Genomic DNA, 26308 nt, shown 5'->3' with positions numbered 1-26308 from the left:
TGCTATTTCATTCTTGCCCGATTTTTTTTATCATGTGAATAAATATAATTTTTTACTACATGGTATTATATTCTTCTACACTAGCTGCCTAATAACCCCACCTGGGAAAATCCGTTCATCAGTCATAATCTGCTAGTCTGCATCGCTTACTAGCACATTATGTGAAACTTGCCTTAAAACAAAGCTGTTCCAGTGCCGTGCTGTCAGGGTTGCTGCTTCCATTTTCACCTGTCTTGCTTCCGGGTTCACGGGCTCCGGCTCTGTGACTGGCCGGAGCCGCGATGTCACTCCCGCGCATATGAGCGTGAGCCACCGCTCATGGCACAGGGCTCTGATGGAACAGCATGAGTGGCTATTCCTTCAGAGCGTATGCGCCAGTGATGTCACTGGCTGCATGTAATGTAAATACCTCTTAAACTGCGCACGTTTAGGAGATATTTACACTTGCTATAGGTAAGCCTCATTATAGGCTTACCTTTAGGTAAAGTCAGGTATGGAAATTTACTTCCTCTTTTTAATTTAAAGTAACCACATTACATTAGCCTAAGAACACAAGACTAATAGATGCTGGTGTCTGGTTGCTGAGGCTTAGGTAATGCCATTGCTTTTCGTTCAATGTTTTCAAACTCCATGATGGAGTAAGTGGTTTAAAGTTTTTAATTGCAACAATTGAGTTTATTTATTCTGTCATTGAAGCCTTTATCAACAAATGTCACCTGGAAACTTCTCACATACTTTCTCCTTTTTCAAGTGTTTTGGGCATGGCAATGGCTTTTTATGAGTAATGACTCATATGTAAAGTGCCAATATAGCTTCCAAGGTGATAAGACTTCATGTAAACTTTGGAAATGTGGTTACAGCAAGTATCGGAGAACAGTTACTTGCTGTAACCTGGAACAGCCAAGGTAAGCATGTATGCAGTGTGTGTGTGTGAAGCTGCAGAGATACACTTTAAACTAGGACAACTTGGTCTAGGGCTCCTATGTTCTCACGCAGTGCCAGGTTTACCCAACGATCTCTCTGACATTTTACCGCTTGCCTCCCCACTGGCAATAACTGCAGTATAGCTGACCCTTCTATGCGTCGTGAGGGATGGGTGCAGACCATCAGAATATTTGGCGCTTCCTATTTTATTTATAATGGTTTAAAATTGTTCAGCTTGTGAAGTATTTTATTTTTTTATTTTTTGGTAATTGCATAATTAAAGCAGCTGCTGACTTTAAATATTAGGACACTTACCTGTCCTGGAGTCCAGCGCCCTCTGCAGCAGAGGACGAGCGTCCGCTCGTCACTCTGCTGCCTCCCCACCATCCTCGGTGAGGGAACCAGGAAGTGAAGTGCTCCGGCTTGACTGCCAGGTTCCCTACGGCGCATGCGCGAGTCGCGCTACGCCTGCCGATTCGCTCCCGCTGTGTACTGGGAGCCGAGTGTTCCCAGAACACAACGGAGGGGATGAAGGGAGGTGACGTCATGCCCGCAGTCTGCTAGAGACTGTGTGGCCGGAAGTGGGTGCAAATACCTGTCTTTAGACGGATATCTGCACCCCCCTCCCCCCTGAAAGGTGTCGGATGTGACATCGGAGGGGAGAGGGTTTCCGATCAGCGGGAGTTCCACTTTAGGGTGGAGCTCCGCTTTAAGTCTGCTAAAAAGTAACAGAACTATGTATCTCTTATCAACTGCTATGGCCACACGTGCACTGCAGCTGTCAAATGCGCATTTGACCATTTTTTTTTTTTGCCCCCATAATGCCCCTGTACGTGTTAGCCTGTGTGTCCATGCACGAATAGGTGTTTACAGGTGTTAAGAGAATGGGGCCTGTAAGGAGCGTTTAGTCAGAAAAAACGCCTGATGCATCTAAAATCTAGGAACGTTTATTTTATATTTTAACGGCTAGGAAATTTTTATATTCTGACCAACGAAATGAATTGACACCCAAATGCTTGAAATGCCTCAACACATCTGAGCGTGTTTAAAAAATGTGGCTTTGAGCGCGTTTTTAAAGCTGCTTTTTTTTTGTCAGTAAGGCCCCATGTACACTGCTGCGGTTAAACAGACGTTCAGAAGCAGTTGGACTTTTTTTTCAACTGCCTCTGAACACATTCAATGTTATTTTATGTGACCATGTACACAGTCTCGTTTACAGTCGTTTTTAGGCAGTTGCTTTTAAAGAGGAAGTAAACCCTGATGGTTTTTACTTCCTCTTTAGTCCGCTGTACAGCCTGCAAATGAAAAGCATAATGGGCTAGTTTGCATCGCATACTAGCCCATTATGTGCCACTTGCCTGGAAAATAATCCAGCGTTGTCCCCATTGCAGGAAGCGTCCATCTTCCTCCTCTTCCTTCTGGGTTGCTGACTCTGGCTCTGTGATTCGCCCGAGCTGCGTGACTTCACTCCCGCGCGTGCACATGTTAGCCGCGATTCACAAGACAGGCTGGGTAAGAAACGCTGTTTAGTTTCTTCCCCGCGCATGCGCAGTGAAGATTAGCGGTGGATCACAAGTGAAATATCTCCTAAACGGCGCACGTTTAGGAGCTATTTTCACTACCTATAGGTAAGCTTTATTCTAGGCTTACCTATAGGTAGAAGTCCAAAAAGTGGGTTTACAACCACTTTAACAGCGTTTCTTTGAAAGCAAAAAAATAAGTTCAGACGCCATAGAGTTCCACGTTTCCGACGCTAAACGTGGTACTGCCGTTTAGCCGCGTTTTCTTTTATAGGCGTTTTTTGGTTTTTAGGCATTCAAAAAAATTACTTTTTTTATTTTTAGAAACGCTTCTAAATGCAAACACGGCTAAACGCGGCAAAACGGACGTTTTAAACATGGGTTACTATATGTCAAGTTTAATCATTTAGGAGCAGTTGTAAAAACTTCCCGTGTACATGGAGCCTAATAGTAATCATTTTACAACAAGGAAATTCCTTTTCAAAACCACTGCACGGAGCAGGTAAGTATAGCATGTTTGCTGTTTGAAAAAAATAAATAAATTGCCTTTAATATCGTTTTAAGCTGCACCCTAAAAAATTTACGGGTCGCAGTATTTAAATTCCTAATGTGAGAGCCGATATTAATACATGTATTCCAGCATTGACCTATTTAACTCAAGGTTGGACTATTCAGAAGATCTTTAGAATTTGTATTCTTCATGCTTTCACAGAAGCCAGACTTGTACTAACGAGACACTGGAAAAGCTCCCAGTAATTAAATATTCTGGAAGCAATTCTGATTCCCAAGAGCCAGTGTGCAGCGGAACAATTATATTCCAATTCCCAAAATGCACTCTCTTTATTTTCCACAATTATCTATTTTATTATGGTCTTGGTGTACTATTTAAAATCTAATTTCCCTTAGAGCAGTTTGTTGCTATGAGAGTACCTGGTGGCTGATGTCATACAGAGAGCAGTGGTATCTACAATACTGTTTCCCCATCCCCTTCCCAGCCTTGTCGGCTTTTCAACTGGGAAATTGGCAACACAGACCTTCCTCCTTTGTCCCCTTTGCATGTTTATAAGGCCGGGAAAATAATTTGATCCCCTGCAGATTTTGTAAGTTTGCCCACTTACAAAGAAGTTGAAGGGTCTATTATGTTTATAATAGGTGTGTTTTCAATGATGGAGACAGAATATCAACCAAAAATTCAGAAAAACCACATGATACAAATGTTAAAAATTGAGTGGTAGTTCAGTGAGTAAAATAAGTATTCGATCCCCAAATAAAACATGACTTTGTACTTGGTGGAGAAAATCTTGTTGGCAAGCACAGAGGTAAGACGTTTCTTGTAGTTGGTGACCAGGTTTGCACACATCTCGGGAAGGATTTTGGTCCACCTTTTTTTTTTACAGATCTCCTCTAAATTCTTAGGGTTTCCTGGCTGTTGCTTGGCAACTCGAAGTTTCAGCTCCCTCTATACATTTTCTATAGGATTAAGGTCTGGATACTGGCTAAGGCCACTCCATGACCTTACTGTGCTTCTTCTTGAGCCACTCCTTTGTTGCCTTGGCGTTATAGTTTGGGTAATTGTCATGCTGAATGACCCATCTTCGGTGTTCTGGCTGAGGGAAGAAGGTTTTCATCCAAGATTTTACAATACATGGCCCCATCCATTGGCCCCTTAATGCGGCAAAGTCGGTTTCTACCTTCAGCAGAGAAACCGCCCCAAAGCATATTGTTTCCACCTCTGTGCTTAACTGTAAGGATGGTGTTCTTGGGGTCATAGTCAGCATTTTTCTTCTTCCAAACACAGCGAATCCCCCTCCTCAAGAAGGCACATGTACAGTCATGCCAATGAACATGTAAATCGGGGATCCCCAAACTATGGCCCACCAGTTGATCAGGAACTACAATTCCCATCATGCCTAGTCATGTCTGTGAATGTCAGAGTTTTACAATGCCTCATGGGACATGTAGTTCAGCAACCGTTGGAGGGCTGTAGTTTGGAAATGCCTGATCTAAGTGATTCAGAGAGGAATCGTGAGAAAGTTCTGTGGTCAGATGAGACCAAAATTTAGCTCTTTGGCATCAACTCGACTCGCCGTGTTTGGAGGGAAAAAAATGCTGACTATAACCATTAAGAACACAATCCCTACAATTGAGCACGGAGGTGGAATCATTATGCTTTGGGTCTATTTCTCTGCTAAAAGTACAGGCTGACTTTGCCACATTGAGGAGCCAATTGATGGGGCCATGTATTGTAAAATCTTGGATGAAAACCTTCTTCCCTCAGCCAGAACATTGAAGATGGGTCACGGATGGGTCTTCCAGCATGACTGTGACCCAAAACATACCGCAAAGGCATTAAAGGAGTAGCTCAAGAAGAAGTACATTAAGGCCATTGAGTGGCCTAGCCAGTCTGCAGACCCTAATCCTATCGAAAATGTATGGAGGGAGCTGAAACTTTGCGTTTCGAAGAGACCGCCAAGAAACTTTAAGGATTTCGAGAAGATCTGTAGAGAAGAGTGGACCAAAATCCCTTGTGGGATGTGTACAAACAACTGTTAACCAACTACAAGAAGCATCTTAACCTTTGTGCTTGCCAACAAGGGTTTCTCCACCAAGTACCAAGTCATGTTTTGCTTTGGGATCAAATGCTTAGTTTACTCGCTGAACTGCAACTTGATTTATAGCGTGTGTTTTATGTGTTTTTTTTTTTTTCTTGATTTTTGGTTGATATTCTGTCATTTAAAATACACCTATGATAAAAGTTATGGACCCTTCTTTTCTTTGTAAGTGGGCAAACTTACAAAATCTGCAGGGGATCAAAATTATTTTCACCACTTTAGATCACACTTTTACCAAACAGTGCAAATTTAAGGGTAAGTACCATCAATGTACCATCTGATAGAACTGGAATGTAGATGTTGCAGCAGTTTAGAACACTTACAAGCATAGCCAGAGATGGTCCCCAGGATTTGAATATGTAACACTCAGTTGTTTTTCTTTTATTTTTACATAAACCGAAACACTCATATTGCCTAACCATGCATGTGTGTGAGCCTGTGGAAAAGAAACCTACAATGTAGCCTAATCCTAGATATCTTATACAAACAGTGATAGTAGCCAGGGACCTTTAGAGGAACTTTTACAAGGTTTTATTATAATATTCAATAAAAGCCAAAACACAAACCAAATAATAGGGTTCAAGTATTTGTTTGTTTGGATCCAATTTACTCCACAGACTCAACACGTTTCGATAGATCTTTATCAGGAGTACTGTACATGTGAACGATTTTTAAAAGCTTTAACAGGTTTATTATAAACACATCCTAATTGGAAGCACTCAAGTAATTATACAAGCATATCTTAAAGATTTGTTCATACCAGCATGATGAATCCCATAATTCTCATTGTATTAAAACCATAGATTCCCTGGCATCCTGTGTGCAGTCTCTTTCCCATGGGGAGGGGGAGGGTAGGAAGTTCTAATTGGGTAAGGTATATGCAAAAAGCGTTTGCAAGCCCTAAATGGTCATCCAAAACTACAAACAATAAATATATATCATCCTATACGGAACTCAATACAAACGGTAAAGAACGTAGTTCTCTGCTCTGAAACATGGGTAACGGTGTGCCTTTATCTTGTAATTGTGTCCATCTAATTGGGTAATTATCATGTTTCATGTATACCAGTGGTCTCAAGACTGAGGCCCGGGGGCTAGATGCGGCCCTTTGCTTGCCCTTATCTGGCCCCTGGGGCACTAATCCTTTTACTCACACCGGCAATGTGACACTATTCCCCCCACTGACACCAATGATGGGGTATTGTTCCAGTATAGTATGATGAGATGTATGTATGTATATATATATGTGTGTGTATGTGTATATGTATGTATATATATATATATATAATATATATATTTATTGCTTGAAGATTTTGGATGACCATTGGGGCTTTCCAACACCTTTTGGCATATAACTTGCCTCATGTGGACCCCCTACCCACCTCCCCTATGGGAAAGAGAGGACACACATCTGTAGGATTCCAGTGAATACCGTATTTATCGCGGTATAACGCGCTCTGGCGTATACCGCGCACCCCCAATTTGGCCCCCAATCCTGTGGGAAAAAAAGATTTTTAGTTTTTTTGTACTTACAGTTTTGATGTCTTGCGCGGCGTCCATCTGCGGCCTCGTCGGGTCCGGCGTCCTTCTGCGGCTTCGGGTGTCCTCTTCGGCGGGTCGGGTGTCCGTCTTCGGCGGGTCGGGTGTCCATCTTCGGCGGGTCGGGTGTCCATCTTCGGCGGGTCCGGTGTCCATCTTCGGCGGGTCCGGTGTCCATCTTCGGCGGGTCCGGTGTCCATCTTCAACGGCGTCCTCTCGCTCGTTTCCCGCCACGACTTTGAATACTGCGCCCGCATATAGCGAGCGCAGTACACTCGTGAATCTTCGGGCAGGCTCGGGCGCCTCTTGCACTGACGTCCTGTACGCTCAGGACGTCAGGACGTCAGTACGAGAGGCGCCGAGACTGGCCGAAGATTCACGAGTGTACTGCGCTCGCTATATGCGGGCGCAGTATTCAAACTCAAAGCGGGTATCGGCGTATATCGCGCACCCACGATTTTGCCCTGATTTTCAGGGCAAAATAGTGCGCGGTATACGCCGATAAATACGGTATATTGTTTTAATACAATGTCCAGCCACTTTCACTAAACTTTACAAGTTGATGTGAGTGCATCTTCGGATGCTTCTTCGGCCACAAAGTTTTGTAAACAGCTGTTTAGAGTTACAACTCCTCAGTTGAGGAGCTCTGTTTTTGTTTTGGGGTGAAATTTAATTTTAGGCTTCCCACCCCTCATTTTGACACTGCTTTTGTCAAGATTAAGGCTGTGTCCATCCATGAACGAAAGAGAAAATAGGATTTTATGCTCACCGTGGAATCTCTTTGAGTTCATGGATGGACACAGCACCCTCCCCTCTCTTTTTTTTTAAAGTTTGTACTGCTTGCTACGAACTGAACTGCTTGGTGCAGGCGGAGAGGATATAGTTAGTGGGACCGGACCCTGGGCGGGGCGGTTCAGCTTTGAAGTTGTTAACACTTTCTGACTAATCACTCCTAAAGATAGGCTATCCCACTATGTCCATGAACTTGGAGTAAGAGATTTTACGATGAGCATAAAATCCTATTTTTGTTTATAGCACAATACAGTGCAAATAAAAACCGCAGAGGTGATAAAATACCACCAAAAGAAAGCTCTATTTGTGGGGGAAAAAAGGACGCCAATTTTGTTTGGGTACAACATCGCACGGCCGCGCAATTGTCAATTAAAGCAACGCAGTGCCAAATTGTAAAAAGTGCTCTGGTCTGGAAGGGGGTAAAAACCTTCCTGGCTGAAGCGGTTAATATACATGTTTTTTCTTTTTAAAGATCCTTCACATGTATTGCTAAAGAAGAGACTCTATCAAAATGCATCAAGTCTACATGTGGAGTTCATTGGATCTAAACAAATACTTGAACCCTATATTTCTTTATTGTTGGGTTTGTGTTTATGCATTTATTGAATGCTATAATAAAATGTACCGTATGTTTGTTTTTATACACGCTAGGTTTTCCTTGTATCCATATGTTCTTCTAAAAGTCCTTGGCTACTACCACTGTTGTTTGTATATGCTAGATGTAAGGACAAGGACATGCACAGTATATTGGATAATCCACTTTCGTAATCTTAAATATCTGCCTGCTGCATACTGCTGGTAGCTACAGGTATTGAGGTTCATTGTTCGCTCCAGCCATACAGACTGTCTTGTGGGGATCTCATAATTTGGGTACATTTTATGTTTTGTGCTAACACTTGGTATTAAAAGTCTGACATTTTTATTTTTTCACGGTTTTTATTTTTTTATGTTTTTTTTTTCGTGTGAGCAGGGTAATAGTCTTGCTGTCTTTTATAACAGGTCTTATGCGTTCTCGTGTTAAAGGAGCAGACGCAGCTCAGTCCAAGGTTCTCACCTTCCTTGATAGCCACTGTGAGTGTAATGAGCATTGGTTGGAACCCCTCCTCGAAAGAGTTGACGAGGTAACTTAAAAATAGTATTTGGTAAAACTGATCACCACCCACATCTTGTTAACCCTTTCAAGTCTCAGGGTAATAGAAAATGTTCTTACCAGTTCGGATTTCGTTATTTTGGGATTCACAGGTTTACTCAACAAAGGCTTTTTAACTGCTTTCCATAACTAAATGAATTTCATACAATTTTCTAAGCACATATAGGACTAGAGCTGCACGATTAATTGTCGAGAATCATCATCACGATTTTTTTTTTTCCCCCGTTGCGATCTTGACAAAGTATTTCCCGATCTTTTGTATGCAGAGAATTCTCTCTGCTCTGCTGAAGCCACAGCCGTCAAAAGAAAGGAAGAATAAATCTGGGCGGTCTGCCAAGTATGAGAACATTCTTTATCAATGGAACGTTAAGTCTAAACATTGTAACAATTTGTCTTTTACATCAAAGGAATAGACTTCTGTATGTAAATTAGGAAAGTTTAACCACTTGGTGCCAGTTCACACCAGACGCAGTTACGTTCAGTTCCGTGCACTTTTTTTCTGCACAAAATGCATGCACAGTGTTTTCCATGTATTCCAATGGCTCTAGTTCACACCATGCAGTCAGTTTCCGGTCAGTTTCTGCACTGGAAACCTACCGGAAACTGACTGCATGGTGTGAACTAGAGCCATTGGAATACATGGAAAACACTGTGCATGCATTTTTAGTGCAGAAAAAATGCGCACGGAACTGATTCTCATTTTGGCTAGAATCGTGCAGCTCTATATAGGACCTTCAATTGGTAATGTTTTTTTTTATTTATTTTTTTGATTACCTTGAACTTTTTATTACCTTGAACTAATTTTTTTTATTACCTTTGGCTTTTTTTTTTTTTTTAATAAACCAAGAAATTGAAAAAATGCAGTCTTATGTGTTTTACAGCTGGAAGTTGGTGTGAGCAAAGACGATCTCCTAAAATTGTACCAGACAGCATTAATTAGTGGCCTCCTGGTACAGGAGGATGTTGATTTACAGTGGGGGGTTGTCCAGGGGATAGAGTGGCTGTAAACCTTTGTAAGGAAAAATGAACAAAGAATGGTGTGTAGCTGTCTCAATCCAAATCATTGCATGTGTCTGCTGCATCTTCCCACTGTTACTTGCATGAGTCACTTCTGACAGGTAATTCCTACATCACAGAATCTTGGGGATAGGGAGGGAAGCTTCATCGCACAGCCTGTGATTTACAGCCTCAGCTGTGTATGTTTCCCTGTGTGCTGCATAGAGGTGGTGTGTCCATTCCCCGCACTCAGGTCTCAGATTACACTTGGCTGTCTTCTCTGCAGTGTGTGACACCAGATCCCAATCCTCTGCCTGAAAGAACTCAAAAATAATATGTAAACTGTACATTTTTAAGAGATGTAAAGGAGAGATGGCTGCAGATAAGCAGGTACAACTTGTGTAGAAGGATTTGTTTAATTTCTGTGTATCTCCTGAGGCCAGTAATTTCATATACTAGTAATAAATATATATTATATATAATATATATATATTTTTTAAAACAAAATCAACAAATTGGTACATAACAATGGGTTTGTAAATCGTCTAAAATGATGTTTAAACTAATAATTTCATCAGTAAGGAAATCTCAGCTATATTGTTTTTACAGAGCAAAAGCATCCAGTGACAGCCCAGTCTGACAGGTAGAGGCTGGTAACTGGACTAATATATATATATATACCTCAGGATAGGGCATGCCTAGTTACTAAAGACTGTTTGTATGGAGAGGTTGAAGTAAACCTGTCAGTGATTTTAAAGTGTCACTAAGCCCACATCAAAAACTATAAATGCTGCTCATACTCACTCAGTCACTATGAGATTTGTTTTCTATGCAAATAACCTAGTTGATCCTGCTGCTCTCTATCTTCACCTTCTGATCATGTCAGCAATTCAGCTAGAGATTTTTCAACTATGGAGGCAACTCTGCATATGCTCAGTTTTAGTGGGTTTCTATGCTGAGCATTTCCTCCCTATCACATCTGAGCAGCCCATGTGGGCATATTGTAAAGGGAAAAAATATGTGCGCTACCCAAAAACAAAAATAACAAAGAATGAACCCTGAACGGGAGTGAAGCAGCTACACAGGAATGTGACAAAACTCAGACAAATGTGGATGGTAATGTAGCGCTACGTGTGAGCCAAAAAGCAATGGCTGTATACACCTAATGGGGTGTGACCATATATTGTGACACAAAGGATGTAATGGCAAAAATTGCACCACAACAAAATGTGAAATTCAAATCAATAAAGTGAACAATATAAACAAAAATGTAATGTAGTGTCCATACACAATAACACGATGAAGATGTCATGAGATGGTGAGGAACTTCCCAACAGAAATATAAGGTGGAATACATATGCGCTTACCGCAACCGTTGGACCCAAATGTCGTACGACAGTGGATCGATCGAGCTTGGAATGTCCCACAGAGACGTCACCGGAAGTCCAGAAGGAAATGGAGTCTACCTCCTAGGCAGTCAGATGTCGTCAACCCAGGAAAGGGCAGGAAGACCAGATGTTCATCGGCCACCGACTACTCCAATACTGAAGATCCTAGTAAACCTTGGGTATGGCAATCATAAAAGATCCTCCAAGCATCCAAACACGATCTGGTTCAGGTAAGTGAGAACCCTGGCATGGGTACCGGAAGCCAACTGGAGAGGGCTCAAAAAAAAACTTATCTTCCACAAATTCATGTAAAGAGAAGAAAAAAATGGGGGCTCCAATGGTGTAGGTCATAAAGAGGTTTTAATGAAAAAAACAATATACATAATACAATATAAAAAAAAAGGTCATCACAATTCATAAGTATTAAAAGCAATATGGGGATCAAAATGCATGGAATGCCCCTGTAGACATCCTATTGGATCGAAACGCATCAGGCCATGCATTTTGCTCCCCATATTGCTTTTAATACTTATGAATTGTGATGTCCTTTTTTTTATATTATTTTTTTTTCATTAAAACCTCTACCATTGGAGCCCCCATTTTTTTTCTTCTCTTTACATGAATTTGTGGAAGATAAGTTTTTTTTTTTTTAGCTCTCTCCAGTTGGCTTCCAGTACCCATGCCAGGGTTCTCACCTGAACCAGATTGTGTTTGGATGCTTGGAGGATCTTTTATGATTGCCATACCCAAGGTTTACTAGGATCTTCAGTATTGGAGTAGTCGGTGGCCGATGAACATCTGGTCTTCCTGCCCTTTCCTGGGTTGACGACATCTGACTGCCTGGGAGGTAGACTCCATTTCCTTCTGGACTTCCGGTGACGTCTCTGTGGGACATTCCAAGCTCGATCGATCCACTGTCGTACGACATTTGGGTCCAACGGTTGCGTTAAGCGAATATGTATTCCACCTCATATTTGAAAATTTCTGTTGGGAAGTTCCTCACCATCTCATGACATCTTCATCGTTTTATTGTTTATGGACACTACATTACATTTTTGTTTATATTGTTCACTTTATTTGAATTTCACATTTTGTTGTGGTGCAATTTTTGCCATTACATCCTTTGTGTCACAATTTATGGTCACACCTCAATAGGTGTATACAGCCATTGCTTTTTGGCTCACAGGTAGCTCTACATTACCATCCACATTTGGGCATATACTCCCTCTTATAAGACACAGGCTGGAGGAACATAACTGGCAGAAATCTGCCCACACAATGTTATTTACACAAAATAATAAAGATTTAATTTCAAATGATATATTTTACTCTGTATTCCAAATGCTTTTTTTTATTATTATTATTATTTCTTTTGAACATGTGACCAGTAGCAGAGGACTAGAAGCTCCTCCTGCTTATATTTCCCTGCAGACAATCTGGGAAAGATCTGGGTCATGTGACCTCTGTATACAGATTAGGAAAAAGGTACTTGGATGTGTTCTTTTTTTTAATTTAAAATAAATAGTGCCATCATCCACATACAGGAATAGAAGGGACAATGTCTTTTTATACAGAGAGTGTGTGTGTGTGTTTGGTATCACTTTAACCACTTGCCAACCAGCTCCTATAGATATACGGCGGCGATGGGGCTCCGTCCCGCAAATCGTTGTACCCGTACGGCGGCTCCTTTAACACCATAGCAGGATCGCCACCGGCCACCCGCGATCACGAAAACCAGAACGGGGATTTGTGTATGTAAACGCACAAATCCTCGTTATTACAGGAGAAGAGACAGATCTGCTATTCGTAGTAATTACAGTGATGTGTCTCCTCCCCCAGTCAGTCTTATCCCCCCCACAGCTAGAAACACTTCCTAGAGAACACATTTTACTCCTTGATCACCCCCTAAAGTTAACCCCTTCCCCACCAGTGACATTTTATACAGTAATCGGTGCATTTTTATAGCACTGGTCGCTGTATAAATGTCAATGGTCCCAAAAAAGTGTCAAAAGGGTCCAATCTGTCCCCTGCAATGTTGTGGTACCACAAAAAATCTCAGATCACCGTTATTACTAGTAAAAAAAAAACATGACACGAATCATATCCCTTATTTTGTAGAGAGAGACCTCGACCTCGAGAGAGAGAGACCTCGACCTCGAGAGAGAGAGAGAGAGAGACCTCGACCTCGAGAGAGAGACCTCGACCTCGAGAGAGAGACCTCGACCTCGAGAGAGAGACCTCGACCTCGAGAGAGAGACCTCGACCTCGAGAGAGAGACCTCGACCTCGAGAGAGAGACCTCGACCTCGAGAGAGAGAGAGAGACCTCGAGAGAGAGACCTCGAGAGAGAGAGACCTCGAGAGAGAGAGAGAGAGACCTCGAGAGAGAGAGAGAGAGACCTCGAGAGAGAGAGAGAGAGACCTCGAGAGAGAGAGAGAGAGACCTCGAGAGAGAGAGAGAGAGACCTCGAGAGAGAGAGACCTCGAGAGAGAGAGACCTCGAGAGAGAGAGACCTCGAGAGAGAGAGAGACCTCGAGAGAGAGAGAGAGAGAGAGAGAGACCTCGAGAGAGAGAGACCTCGAGAGAGAGAGACCTCGAGAGAGAGAGACCTCGAGAGAGAGAGACCTCGACCTCGAGAGAGAGACCTCGACCTCGAGAGAGAGACCTCGACCTCGAGAGAGAGACCTCGACCTCGAGAGAGAGACCTCGACCTCGAGAGACCTCGACCTCGAGAGAGAGAGACCTCGAGAGAGAGAGACCTCGAGAGAGAGAGACCTCGACCTCGAGAGAGAGACCTCGACCTCGAGAGAGAGACCTCGACCTCGAGAGAGAGAGACCTCGACCTCGAGAGAGAGAGAGAGAGACCTCGACCTCGAGAGAGAGAGAGAGAGACCTCGACCTTGAGAGAGAGAGACCTCGACCTCGAGAGAGAGAGACCTCGACCTCGAGAGAGAGAGACCTCGACCTCGAGAGAGAGAGACCTCGACCTCGAGAGAGAGAGAGAGAGACCTCGACCTCGAGAGAGAGAGAGAGAGACCTCGACCTCGAGAGAGAGAGAGACCTCGAGAGAGAGAGACCTCGAGAGAGAGAGACCTCGAGAGAGAGAGAGACCTCGAGAGAGAGAGAGAGAGAGAGAGAGACCTCGAGAGAGAGAGACCTCGAGAGAGAGAGACCTCGAGAGAGAGAGACCTCGAGAGAGAGAGACCTCGAGAGAGAGAGACCTCGAGAGAGAGAGACCTCGAGAGAGAGAGACCTCGACCTCGAGAGAGAGACCTCGACCTCGAGAGAGAGACCTCGACCTCGAGAGAGAGACCTCGACCTCGAGAGACCTCGACCTCGAGAGAGAGAGACCTCGAGAGAGAGAGACCTCGAGAGAGAGAGACCTCGACCTCGAGAGAGAGACCTCGACCTCGAGAGAGAGACCTCGACCTCGAGAGAGAGAGACCTCGACCTCGAGAGAGAGAGAGAGAGACCTCGACCTCGAGAGAGAGAGAGAGAGACCTCGACCTCGAGAGAGAGAGACCTCGACCGCGAGAGAGAGAGACCTCGACCGCGAGAGAGAGAGACCTCGACCTCGAGAGAGAGAGACCTCGACCTCGAGAGAGAGAGAGAGAGACCTCGACCTCGAGAGAGAGAGAGAGAGACCTCGACCTCGAGAGAGAGAGAGAGAGAGCGCGAGAGAGAGAGAGAGACCTCGAGAGAGAGAGAGAGACCTCGAGAGAGAGAGAGAGAGAGACCTCGACCTCGAGAGAGAGAGAGAGAGAGAGACCTCGACCTCGAGAGAGAGAGACCTCGACCTCGAGAGAGAGAGAGACCTCGACCTCGAGAGAGAGAGCGACCTCGAGAGAGAGAGAGAGACCTCGACCTCGAGAGAGAGAGCGACCTCGAGAGAGAGAGCGACCTCGAGAGAGAGAGAGAGACCTCGACCTCGAGAGAGAGAGAGACCTCGAGAGAGAGAGAGACCTCGACCTCGAGAGAGAGAGAGAGACCTCGACCTCGAGAGAGAGAGAGACCTCGAGAGAGAGAGAGAGACCTCGAGAGAGAGAGAGAGACCGCGAGAGAGAGAGAGAGACCTCGAGAGAGAGAGAGAGACCTCGAGAGAGAGAGAGACCTCGACCTCGAGAGAGAGAGAGACCTCGACCTCGAGAGAGAGAGAGACCTCGACCTCGAGAGAGAGAGAGAGAGACCTCGACCTCGAGAGAGAGAGAGAGACCTCGACCTCGAGAGAGAGAGAGAGAGACCTCGACCTCGAGAGAGAGAGCGACCTCGAGAGAGAGAGAGACCTCGACCTCGAGAGAGAGAGAGACCTCGAGAGAGAGACCTCGACCTCGAGAGAGAGAGAGACCTCGAGAGAGAGAGAGAGACCTCGAGAGAGAGAGAGACCTCGAGAGAGAGAGAGAGAGACCTCGAGAGAGAGAGAGACCTCGACCTCGAGAGAGAGAGAGACCTCGACCTCGAGAGAGAGAGAGAGACCTCGACCTCGAGAGAGAGACCTCGACCTCGAGAGAGAGAGAGAGACCTCGACCTCGAGAGAGAGAGAGAGACCTCGACCTCGAGAGAGAGAGAGAGAGACCTCGACCTCGAGAGAGAGAGAGAGAGACCTCGACCTCGAGAGAGACCTCGACCTCGAGAGAGAGAGACCTCGACCTCGAGAGAGAGAGACCTCGACCTCGAGAGAGAGAGACCTCGACCTCGAGAGAGAGAGACCTCGACCTCGAGAGAGAGAGACCTCGACCTCGAGAGAGAGAGACCTCGACCTCGAGAGAGAGAGACCTCGACCTCGAGAGAGAGAGACCTCGACCTCGAGAGAGAGAGACCTCGACCTCGAGAGAGAGAGAGAGAGAGAGAGAGACCTCGAGAGAGAGAGAGAGAGAGAGACCTCGAGAGAGAGAGACCTCGAGAGAGAGAGAGAGACCTCGAGAGAGAGAGAGAGACCTCGACCTCGAGAGAGAGAGAGAGAGAGACCTCGACCTCGAGAGAGAGAGAGAGAGACCTCGACCTCGAGAGAGAGAGACCTCGACCTCGACCTCGAGAGAGAGAGACCTCGACCTCGAGAGAGAGAGACCTCGACCTCGAGAGAGAGAGAGAGAGACCTCGACCTCGAGAGAGAGAGAGACCTCGACCTCGAGAGAGAGAGAGAGAGACCTCGACCTCGAGAGAGAGAGAGACCTCGACCTCGAGAGAGAGAGAGAGAGACCTCGACCTCGAGAGAGAGAGAGAGAGACCTCGACCTCGAGAGAGAGAGAGAGAGACCTCGACCTCGAGAGAGAGAGAGAGACCTCGACCTCGAGAGAGAGAGAGCGACCTCGAGAGAGAGAGAGAGAGAGAGAGACCTCGACCTCGAGAGAGAGAGAGAGAGACCTCGACCTCGAGAGAGAGAGAGAGACCTCGACCTCGAGAGAGAGAGAGAGAGACCTCGACCTCGAGAGAGAGAGCGACCTCGAGAGAGAGAGAGACCTCGACCTCGAGAGAGAGAGAGCGACCTCGAGAGAGAGACCTCGACCTCGAGAGAGAGAGAGAGACCTCGAGAGAGAGAGAGAGACCTCGAGAGAGAGAGAGACCTCGAGAGAGAGAGAGACCTCGAGAGAGAGAGAGAGAGACCTCGAGAGAGAGAGAGACCTCGACCTCGAGAGAGAGAGAGACCTCGACCTCGAGAGAGAGAGAGAGACCTCGACCTCGAGAGAGAGACCTCGACCTCGAGAGAGAGAGAGAGACCTCGACCTCGAGAGAGAGAGAGAGACCTCGACCTCGAGAGAGAGAGAGAGAGACCTCGACCTCGAGAGAGAGAGAGAGACCTCGACCTCGAGAGAGACCTCGACCTCGAGAGAGACCTCGACCTCGAGAGAGAGAGACCTCGACCTCGAGAGAGAGAGACCTCGACCTCGAGAGAGAGAGACCTCGACCTCGAGAGAGAGAGACCTCGACCTCGAGAGAGAGAGACCTCGACCTCGAGAGAGAGAGACCTCGACCTCGAGAGAGAGAGACCTCGACCTCGAGAGAGAGAGACCTCGACCTCGAGAGAGAGAGAGAGAGAGAGAGACCTCGAGAGAGAGAGAGAGAGAGAGAGACCTCGAGAGAGAGAGAGAGACCTCGAGAGAGAGAGAGAGACCTCGAGAGAGAGAGAGAGAGACCTCGACCTCGAGAGAGAGAGAGAGAGAGAGACCTCGACCTCGAGAGAGAGAGAGAGAGACCTCGACCTCGAGAGAGAGAGACCTCGACCTCGACCTCGAGAGAGAGAGACCTCGACCTCGAGAGAGAGAGACCTCGACCTCGAGAGAGAGAGAGAGAGACCTCGACCTCGAGAGAGAGAGAGACCTCGACCTCGAGAGAGAGAGAGAGAGACCTCGACCTCGAGAGAGAGAGAGAGAGACCTCGACCTCGAGAGAGAGAGAGAGAGACCTCGACCTCGAGAGAGAGAGAGAGACCTCGACCTCGAGAGAGAGAGAGAGACCTCGACCTCGAGAGAGAGAGAGCGACCTCGAGAGAGAGAGAGAGAGAGAGAGACCTCGACCTCGAGAGAGAGAGAGCGACCTCGAGAGAGAGAGAGAGAGAGAGAGACCTCGACCTCGAGAGAGAGAGAGACCTCGAGAGAGAGAGAGACATCGACCGAGAGACCTCGACCTCGACCGAGAGACCTCGACCGGGAGACCTCGACCTCGAGAGAGAGAGACCTCGAGAGAGAGAGACCTCGAGAGAGAGAGAGACCTCGAGAGAGAGAGAGACCTCGAGAGAGAGAGAGACCTCGAGAGAGAGAGAGACCTCGAGAGAGAGAGAGAGACCTCGAGAGAGAGAGACCGAGAGAGAGAGAGAGAGAGAGAGAGACCTCGAGAGAGAGAGAGAGAGAGAGAGAGAGAGAGAGAGAGAGAGAGAGAGAGAGAGAGAGAGAGAGAGAGAGAGAGACACCTCGAGAGAGAGAGAGAGAGAGACACCTCGAGAGAGAGAGAGAGAGAGAGAGACCTCGAGAGAGAGAGAGAGAGAGACCTCGAGAGAGAGAGAGAGAGAGACCTCGAGAGAGAGAGAGACCTCGAGAGAGAGAGAGACCTCGAGAGAGAGAGAGACCTCGAGAGAGAGAGAGACCTCGAGAGAGAGAGAGACCTCGAGAGAGAGAGAGAGACCTCGAGAGAGAGAGACCGAGAGAGAGAGAGAGAGAGAGAGAGACCTCGAGAGAGAGAGAGAGAGAGAGAGAGAGAGAGAGACCTCGAGAGAGAGAGAGAGAGAGAGACCTCGAGAGAGAGAGAGAGAGAGAGAGAGAGAGAGAGAGAGAGAGAGACCTCGAGAGAGAGAGAGAGAGAGAGAGAGAGAGAGACCTCGAGAGAGAGAGAGAGAGAGACCTCGAGAGAGAGAGAGAGAGAGACCTCGAGAGAGAGAGAGAGAGAGACCTCGAGAGAGAGAGAGACCTCGAGAGAGAGAGAGACCTCGAGAGAGAGAGAGAGAGACCTCGAGAGAGAGAGAGAGAGACCTCGAGAGAGAGAGAGAGAGACCTCGAGAGAGAGAGAGAGAGAGAGAGAGAGAGAGAGAGAGAGAGACCTCTTCTGTGGGTCTCTAAGGTTTAATTCTTGTATATCCCTAAATTCTGTGCCAAGCTCTTCCATACAGCTGAGATTTTGATAAGTGACCTTTTTATAGGAGCTTTTATTGGACAGGATGCAGGCAGGTTGGCAGGGCTTTGCATTAAGTTCAGAAGGAAAAGTCATTAGTACAGAATCCTGAGACACATAGAAGAGGGGGTTCTTGCTACATACATGCAGACTGAAAAGGATTAGCCATCAGCATTGCTTGTGGTCTTCATGTAGCTGAACTTCCTCCTTATCATTGACTCACCATGCCTTGTGTCTGTGTCTGAATAGGCAGTCCTTTTTGCTAGAGGAAGGGCTTGGCTTTCTCATGTCAGAGCCTCCAGCAAGGAGAACAGTAAGCAGCACAGCAATGGCATTACCAGATTTCATTCCAAATTTCCTAGCAGTCAGAAGCATCAGTGCTTTAGATCTCACTGCAGATATTGAGCTATGAGGCTGAAGCCACACTTGCATAACAGACTGCTAATTTTCAGGGTACTGCTAAGGCACAGTTGACATTTCTGCATGTTTTCTATAACATTGCAAATTTTGACTTTTTTTAAATTCAGTTTTACTTAACCGTTATAAAATGTCTGACAGTTTTAACTTTGCACACTGGACGTTTTTGCAGCAGCTGTTTTTGGCTTCAGACGTTTTTTCCTACAGTCAATAAACTCCCTATCATGTTATCCTCTGCGTCCATGCACACATAGGATGTTATCAGCAGTTTTTGTCTGGGACATTTTTTGACTTTATAAAAACAAAACAAAACTAGTCTGTTCTGAGAGGATTTTTTTTTTTTCCCAGCTGTAAAAACGCTCTAACGTCAAACACTGATAAATGCGCAGAAATACGCAAAAAACGCTATTCCAAAAACGTTGAAAAACTCACTGCAAAGCTACTGGTGTTGTTTTTTTTTTTTTTTTTTTATGTCCAGTATGCATGAGGCTTAAAGGCTTCCAGGTTTGATATGGTTGTGCCACTGCATATAACATTAACTTGCTGTTGGAGGTTGGTGGTTTCTACTGCAGCCTTCAGCACCAGCATTTCCGTTTTCCTAAATCCAATAGCATCTCTTTAGTTGCATTCCATCGCAAACATTAAAAATGTCAGCATCTCCAAACAAAAGATAACAATAAAGCCATTGTATATAGCACATTGAATGTCATGAGAGATGTAAGGAGACTACCATTGCTGGCCTTCAAGGGAAGTACAGGCAAAGCTTGTGTGGGTCAGGGCAGTACAGTTCACTCTGCTCTCCTATAGATTGCGACAATGTTTGAGATCCGCCCACATCCCTGAACCAACTCCACAGCTTTTTTGCGCAGCAATTTTTCAAACCCATTTTTCTTATTTTTTTGGAAAGAAACTTAATGAAAAAAAAAAAACTAAAGTTAGCCCTATTTTTTATTTATTTTTTGTATGAAAGATGATGTTACGCTGAGTAAATAGATACCGAACCTGTCACGTTTTAAAGTTTCGCACACTTGTGGAATGGCGCCAAAAAAATTCCATAGGCGACACTTATTTTAATTTTTTTTTACAGGTTATGTGTCTAGAGTTGGAGGAAGTCTAGTACTACAATTATTGCTCTCGCTCTAATGTCGTAACCTGTGTGTATCTGACACTAGCCAGTGCCTCACCAGCCACTGATCTCACCGCACGTCCCTGCATAGAGGTCTATTGGGACATGAGGCTGCACGGACACAGCCATTATGTCCCAATGTGACATTGGTGTGGGTAAGTGTCCCCAAGCTCACCCCTATTGTGTTCGTGGCCACACGGACGGACATAACATTGTATGGACTTTACATTGGGACACAGCAGCTGTGTGTCCCAATTGATATCCATGGGACTGCTGGAACAGGGATGCATGCAACACCTGTGCACCCCTGTGCTGGTAAAACATGGCCCTGCATGGGGAACACAAGTACCGTATTTATCGCGGTATAACGCGCTCCCGCGTATACCGCGCACCCCTAAAGTTGCCCCCAATCCTGTGGAAAAAAAGTTTTTTTTGTACTTACAGTTTTGGTGTCTTGCACGGCGTCCATCGGCGGCCTCGTCGGGTCCGGCGTTCGTCTGCGGCTTCGGGTGTCCTCTTCGTCGGGTCCGGCGTCCTTCTGCGGCTTTGGGTGTCCTCTTCGTCGGGTCCGGCGTCCTTCTGCGGCTTCAGGTGTCCTTCGTCGGGTCCGGCGTCCTTCTGCGGCGTCCTCCCCGCTCGTTTTCCCACGCCGAGCTTGAATACTGCGCCGACATATACAGAGCGCAGTACACTCGTGTATTGTCGGCAATGCTCGGCAACTCTCGCGCTGACGTCCTGTACGTCCAGGACGTGAGTGCGGAAGGTGCCGAGACTGCCCGACTATACCCGAGTGTACTGCGCTCGGTATATGTCGGCGCAGTATTCAAAACTCGACGCAGGAAAGCGGGTATCGGCGTATACCGCGCACCCACGATTTTGCCCCGATTTTCAGGGCAAAAAAGTGCGCGGTATACGCCGATAAATACGGTAATCGGAGCTTGAAAATGACTGTCTTTTAAAAAATATATATATTATACATCTTATGTGTGTACATCATAAACTAGTTTCTTTCAGCCATGCTCATAGTATTCATTTAATGTTAATTGTGCCTGGCAGCCAGCTGTACTAGAGAAGATTAGAAGATTTGCGTAGATGATCCTGTTACATGATTTTATTAATAGCATTACCAATCCAGGCTTATTTTTCAGATTGCCTTTGATAACTGATAACTACTACTTGGCATCTGTTTATGACCTGTGTAGTGATAGTGTTAATGGTCACTTTGGTGCTTTCAGATTTGTTATGAGTCTATAAAATGTAGATTAATATAATGTGACTTGGGGCTTCTGTCGACATGCTTTGACATTAGTTTGAGACAATTCTGTGATGATTTAGAATTCCTTGACAGATGCATTTGACCTGCAGTTGTTTTCCTTCTGACTTGCATTTGACCTGTTTGAAGTGGATTTCGCATTTACATAAACTTGTATAGGAATGCACAACCCGCTTGAAGCAAATAAAAGCTTGTTGACACGGGATATTCATAGCTAGGCCTTCAGATGAGTCAATGCACCACAGATACTATCCTAGGTTTGGTAAAATTCATGCATAAAAGCTAAAACAATAATATATTGGCTGTTACATCTTTGTGTCATAACACTGCCTATGTTGCCTCTTTTAAATGATAAGTTCACCATTTGTAAGATATTACACCCATATTCAGGGTGTAACATGTTACACATGCACAGGCCCCTGCGCTCCTGATCCCCTGTTTTGACAGCGAGGGGGGATCTTTTTCCCTTACTGGCTGTCACAAACCCCAAAAAAAACTTGGCCGTGTGGCGCTCCGCCTGCCCGGCCGCATCATTCATTCAGTGTTCTGTGAATCGGAAAACTACAACTTTTGTGCCTGTCCGCTTGTAGTTCTCAATGAACTACCAGGGCACTATATAGTAGTGCTCTATATATATATGCTCTATATATATATAGTGCCCTGGTACTATAGCACTATATAGTAGTTAATTGAGTCTTCCTGTCAGAGCGTAATTGCCTACACATATCGAAGGTACAGACAGTCTGCAGGACCGTGGCATTATACCCACAATCTACTGATCCTACAGGTTCCTAGCCAAAAAAGTGCATAATTTTTTTTTTACCTGCAAACAATGTGCATTTATTTTTTTTGTAAAGGTGAACTTTATCCTTTAATTGTTCCAACAATTCCAAAAAAGTTGGGACGCTTTCTAAAATCTATATGAAAACAGAATGATTTGCAATCCTCGTAAACCTTTGTTTTATTCACAATGGAAAACATAACAAAAAAAAGATATTAACCATAAACCATAAAAAAAGTAATTTTAAAATTTATAGGCAGCAACGTCTCAAAAAAGTTAAGACAGGGCAACAAAAATCTGGCTAAGTAAGTGTACTGACAAAGAGCTAGAAGAACATTTTGATTATTTGGCAACATATCAGTGACATGATTGGGTATAAAGGGAGCATCTTGGGGAGTCAGTGTGTCGGAAGCAAGAAAATCAGAAATCTCTGTATGCAAGGTACAAGGCTAAAACTCAATATTGGATGCCTGGGATCTTCTGGCCTCAGACAGCACTGCATTAAAAACAAGCATATTCTGTGATGGCCATCACTGCATAGGCTCAGAAATACTGGCAAAAATCACTGTCTGTGAACAGTTTGCCATGCCATCCAATAATCTAAGTTAAAGAAGCAAAGAAGCCGCCATATCTGAACATGATTCAGAAAGCCAGCCGCCTTCTCTGGGCCAAAGCTCATTTAAAATGGTCTGTTGCAAAATGGAAAACTCGTCTGTGGTCAGACAGATGGATAGAAATTTTCTTTTTGGCAACCATGGGCGACACATCATCTGAACTAAAGAGTGGAGGGACCTTCCAGCTTGTTATCAGCACTCAGTTCAATAGCCTGCATCTATGATGGTATGGGGGCGCATTAGTGCGTATGAAATGGGCAGCCTGCACATCTGGAAAGGCACCATCAATGTTGAAATATATATCCAGGTTGCAGAGCAGCATATGCTCAGGCAAGAATGGGACAACATTGTTTTCCCAAAACTCTAGTGACTGGTCTCCTCAGTTCCCAGAGTGTTGTTAAAATAAAAGGTATGCACTGGCAAACATGGCCCTGTACCAACATTTTGGGAAATGGGGTTTTACGTTGCCAGTTTTTTGTTGTCCTGTCCCAACTTTTTAGAGACATGTTGCTGCCATCAATTTCAAAATTACAATAATTTTTTTTCCCTAAAATGGTCAGTTTTCTCACTTTAACCACTTAAGCCCCGGACCAATATGCTGGCTAAAGACCCAAGGGGTTTTTACAGTTCGGGACTGCGTCGCTTTAACAGACAATTGCGCGGTCGTGCGACGTGGCTCCCAAACAAAATTGGCGTCCTTTTTTCCCCACAAATAGAGCTTTCTTTTGGTGGTATTTGATCACCTCTGCGTTTTTTATTTTTTGTGCTATAAACAAAAATAGAGCGACAATTTTAAAAATTTTCCTCAGTTTAGGCCGATACGTATTCTTCTACCTATTTTTGGTTAAAAAAAATCGCAATAATTGTTTATCGGTTGGTTTGCGCAAAATTTCTAGCGTTTACAAAATAGGGGATAGTTTTTTTTTTGCATTTTTATTTTTTTTATTTTTTTTACTAGTAATGGCGGCGATCAGCGATTTTTTTCGTGACTGCGACATTATGGCGGACACTTCAGACAATTTTGACAAATTTTTGGGACCATTGTCATTTTCACAGCAAAAAATGCATTTAAATTGCATTCTTTATTGTGAAAATGACAGTTGCAGTTTGGGAGTTAAACACAGGGGGCGCTGTAACATTTAGGGATCACTGTGTATGTGTTTACTAGTGTAGGGGGGTGTGGCTGTAGGACTGACACCATCGAGCGAGTCTTCCCTATAAAAGGGATCACTCGATCGATGCGCCGCCACAGTGAAGCACGTGGAAGCCGTGTTTACACACGGCTCTCCCCGTTCTTCAGCTCCGGGGAGCGATCGCGACGGAGCGGCTATAAACAAATAGCCGCGCCGTCGTCCCGGATCGCTCCCCGAGCGGACCCGACCGCCGCATGTACGGGGGGGGGGTCCCGATCGGACCCCCCACCCACGTCTAGGCAGGCACGTACAGGTACGTTGATGTGCCTGTCCGTGCCATTCTGCCAACGTAAATGTACATGAGGAGGTCGGGAAGTGGTTAAAGAGTTGATATGTTTTTATATTTTCTCTTGTGAATGAAATATGAGTTTATGAGATTTGCAAATGATTTTATTCTGTTTTTATGTAGGTTTTACAATGTGTCCCAATTTTTTTTTTTTTTTAATTGCTGTTGTAACAATTAACCGGTTGCCGACCGCCGCATGTACATATACGTCCACAGAATGGCACGTACAGGCATATGGGCGTACATGTACGTCCCCGCCTTTCCGCGGGTCGGGGGTCCGATCGGGACCCCCCCGGTACATGCGGCGGTCTGTAACCCGCGGGGAGCGATCCGGGACGAGGGCACGGCTATTCGTTTCTAGCCGCCCCCTCGCGATCGCTCCCCGGAGCTGAAGAACGGGGAGAGCCGTATGTAAACACGGCTTCCCCGTGCTTCACTGTGGCGGCTGCATCGATCGAGTGATCCCTTTTTATAGGGAGACTCGATCGATGACGTCAGTTCTACAGCCACACCTCCCTACAGTTGTAAACACACACTAGGTGAACCCTAACTCCTACAGCGCCCCCTGTGGTTAACTCCCAAACTGCAACTGTCATTTTCACAATAAACAATGCAATTTTTGGGACCATTGTCATTTTCACAGCAAAAAAATGCATTTAAAATGCGTTGTTTACTGTGAAAATGACAGTTGCCGTTTGGGAGTTAACCACAGGGGGCGCTGAATGGGTTATGTATGACCTCATCTGTGTTTCTAACTGTAGGGGTGTGTGGCTGTAGGTGTGACGTCATCGATTGTGTGTCCCTATATTAGGGAACACACGATCAATGACAGCGCCACTGTGAAGAACAGGGAAGCTGTGTTTACATACAGCTCTCCCCGTTCTTCAGCTCCAGGGAGCGATCGCGGGACTCCAGCGGCGATCGTGGCCGTGGTCACGGAGCTTCGGACCGGGTCGCGGGAGCGCGCCACCCCACGGCTGGGCTTAAAGGGACACGTACGTGGATGTGCCCAGCCGTGCCATTCTGCCGACGTATTTCGGCGTGAAGGGGTCCTTAAGTGGTTAAAGTGATTGTAAAGTCGTCGGTTTTTTGTTTTTTTTCACAAGCATGTCATACTTCCCTGCTCTGTGCAGTGCTTTTGCACAGAGTAGCTCTGATCTTCCTCTTCTGTCCCCCTTCCAATGCACTTGGATCCTTCCCCAATGCCAAATGCACTCATAGCAAGCTGCTTGCTGGGCGGCACTAACGTGTGCTTGTTCCCAAGCCCCACTCTGTGTGTCCGTATCACACATAGAGTGGGACTAGGGCACGGCCCTGTCCCCATTCCTTTGTCAATGGCTGTGATTGACAGCAGCGGGAGCCAATGGTATTTAAGGGAGGACTGCGGGGGAGATGCATGCAGAAGGTTTTTTACCTTACTGCATAAACTGCGGTAAGGTAAAACAGAACTTCGGCCTTTACCACAATTTTAATATCTGAGAAATCAAAGTTTGTTTTCTCCATAACAGACACAATTCATGATGCCCCTTGCCATGTGTAGGTGGGAGCGCTAAGGGACACTCAAGTTCTGGTACTTTGTGACAACTGTGTATATAACAAATTCAAAAAAGTTGAACATTTATTAATGTAGAAGAACTTATGTTGCAGAGATGCTTTCCTCATTTTAGTGCAATGAATGTTCCAAGACAATTTTTAATATTGACTTTAGACAACCCCAAGAAAAAGGTTGAGTTGTGTTAGGTCTTGAGACTTAGGAGGCCATTTGACTGGACCTTGCTTTCCTATCTACCCATTAGGAAAGCAATAGCAAAATGTGAAGGGTCACGGTCTTGCAAATCTACGATTTATGTTTCTGCAACAAAGATTTATCTTTTTGAGAGATAGGAAAAGATTGCAGTCTACAGAGAAAATTTTCTCCTGTTACATTACTGAACAAAATGATGGCCCAATTAATCTGTTAGCAAATATCCCTGTCCACAGCATCATTTGTGGATCAGTTTCAAAATGGCCTATGCCATCCAGTTTGGGTGATACTAAACTAGTAGCTTGTTTTGTGACCGCCGACACTTCCATTGAGATGAACTGAGTCTTCATCACAGT

At 45.4% G+C, this 26308-nt stretch overlaps 1 protein-coding gene across 2 annotated transcripts in view; it reads left to right on the top strand.

Annotated features, from left to right (window-relative positions):
- GALNT2 (polypeptide N-acetylgalactosaminyltransferase 2) overlaps positions 1 to 26308 on the top strand; it is a 183146-nt gene that overhangs the window by 101607 nt on the left and 55231 nt on the right. For both annotated transcript variants that reach the window (XM_040351011.1, XM_040351009.1), the window contains exon 7: positions 8387 to 8508. In XM_040351011.1, coding sequence (XP_040206945.1) covers positions 8387 to 8508 — 122 coding nt within the window. The remainder of the gene's footprint in view (positions 1 to 8386; positions 8509 to 26308) is intronic.

Source organism: Rana temporaria, chromosome 4 (genome assembly GCF_905171775.1).
Source record: "Rana temporaria chromosome 4, aRanTem1.1, whole genome shotgun sequence".
Lineage (NCBI taxonomy): Eukaryota > Metazoa > Chordata > Amphibia > Anura > Ranidae > Rana > Rana temporaria.
The sequence above is the reverse complement of the archived record's forward strand: the minus strand, read 5'-3'. Positions and strand labels throughout refer to the sequence as shown.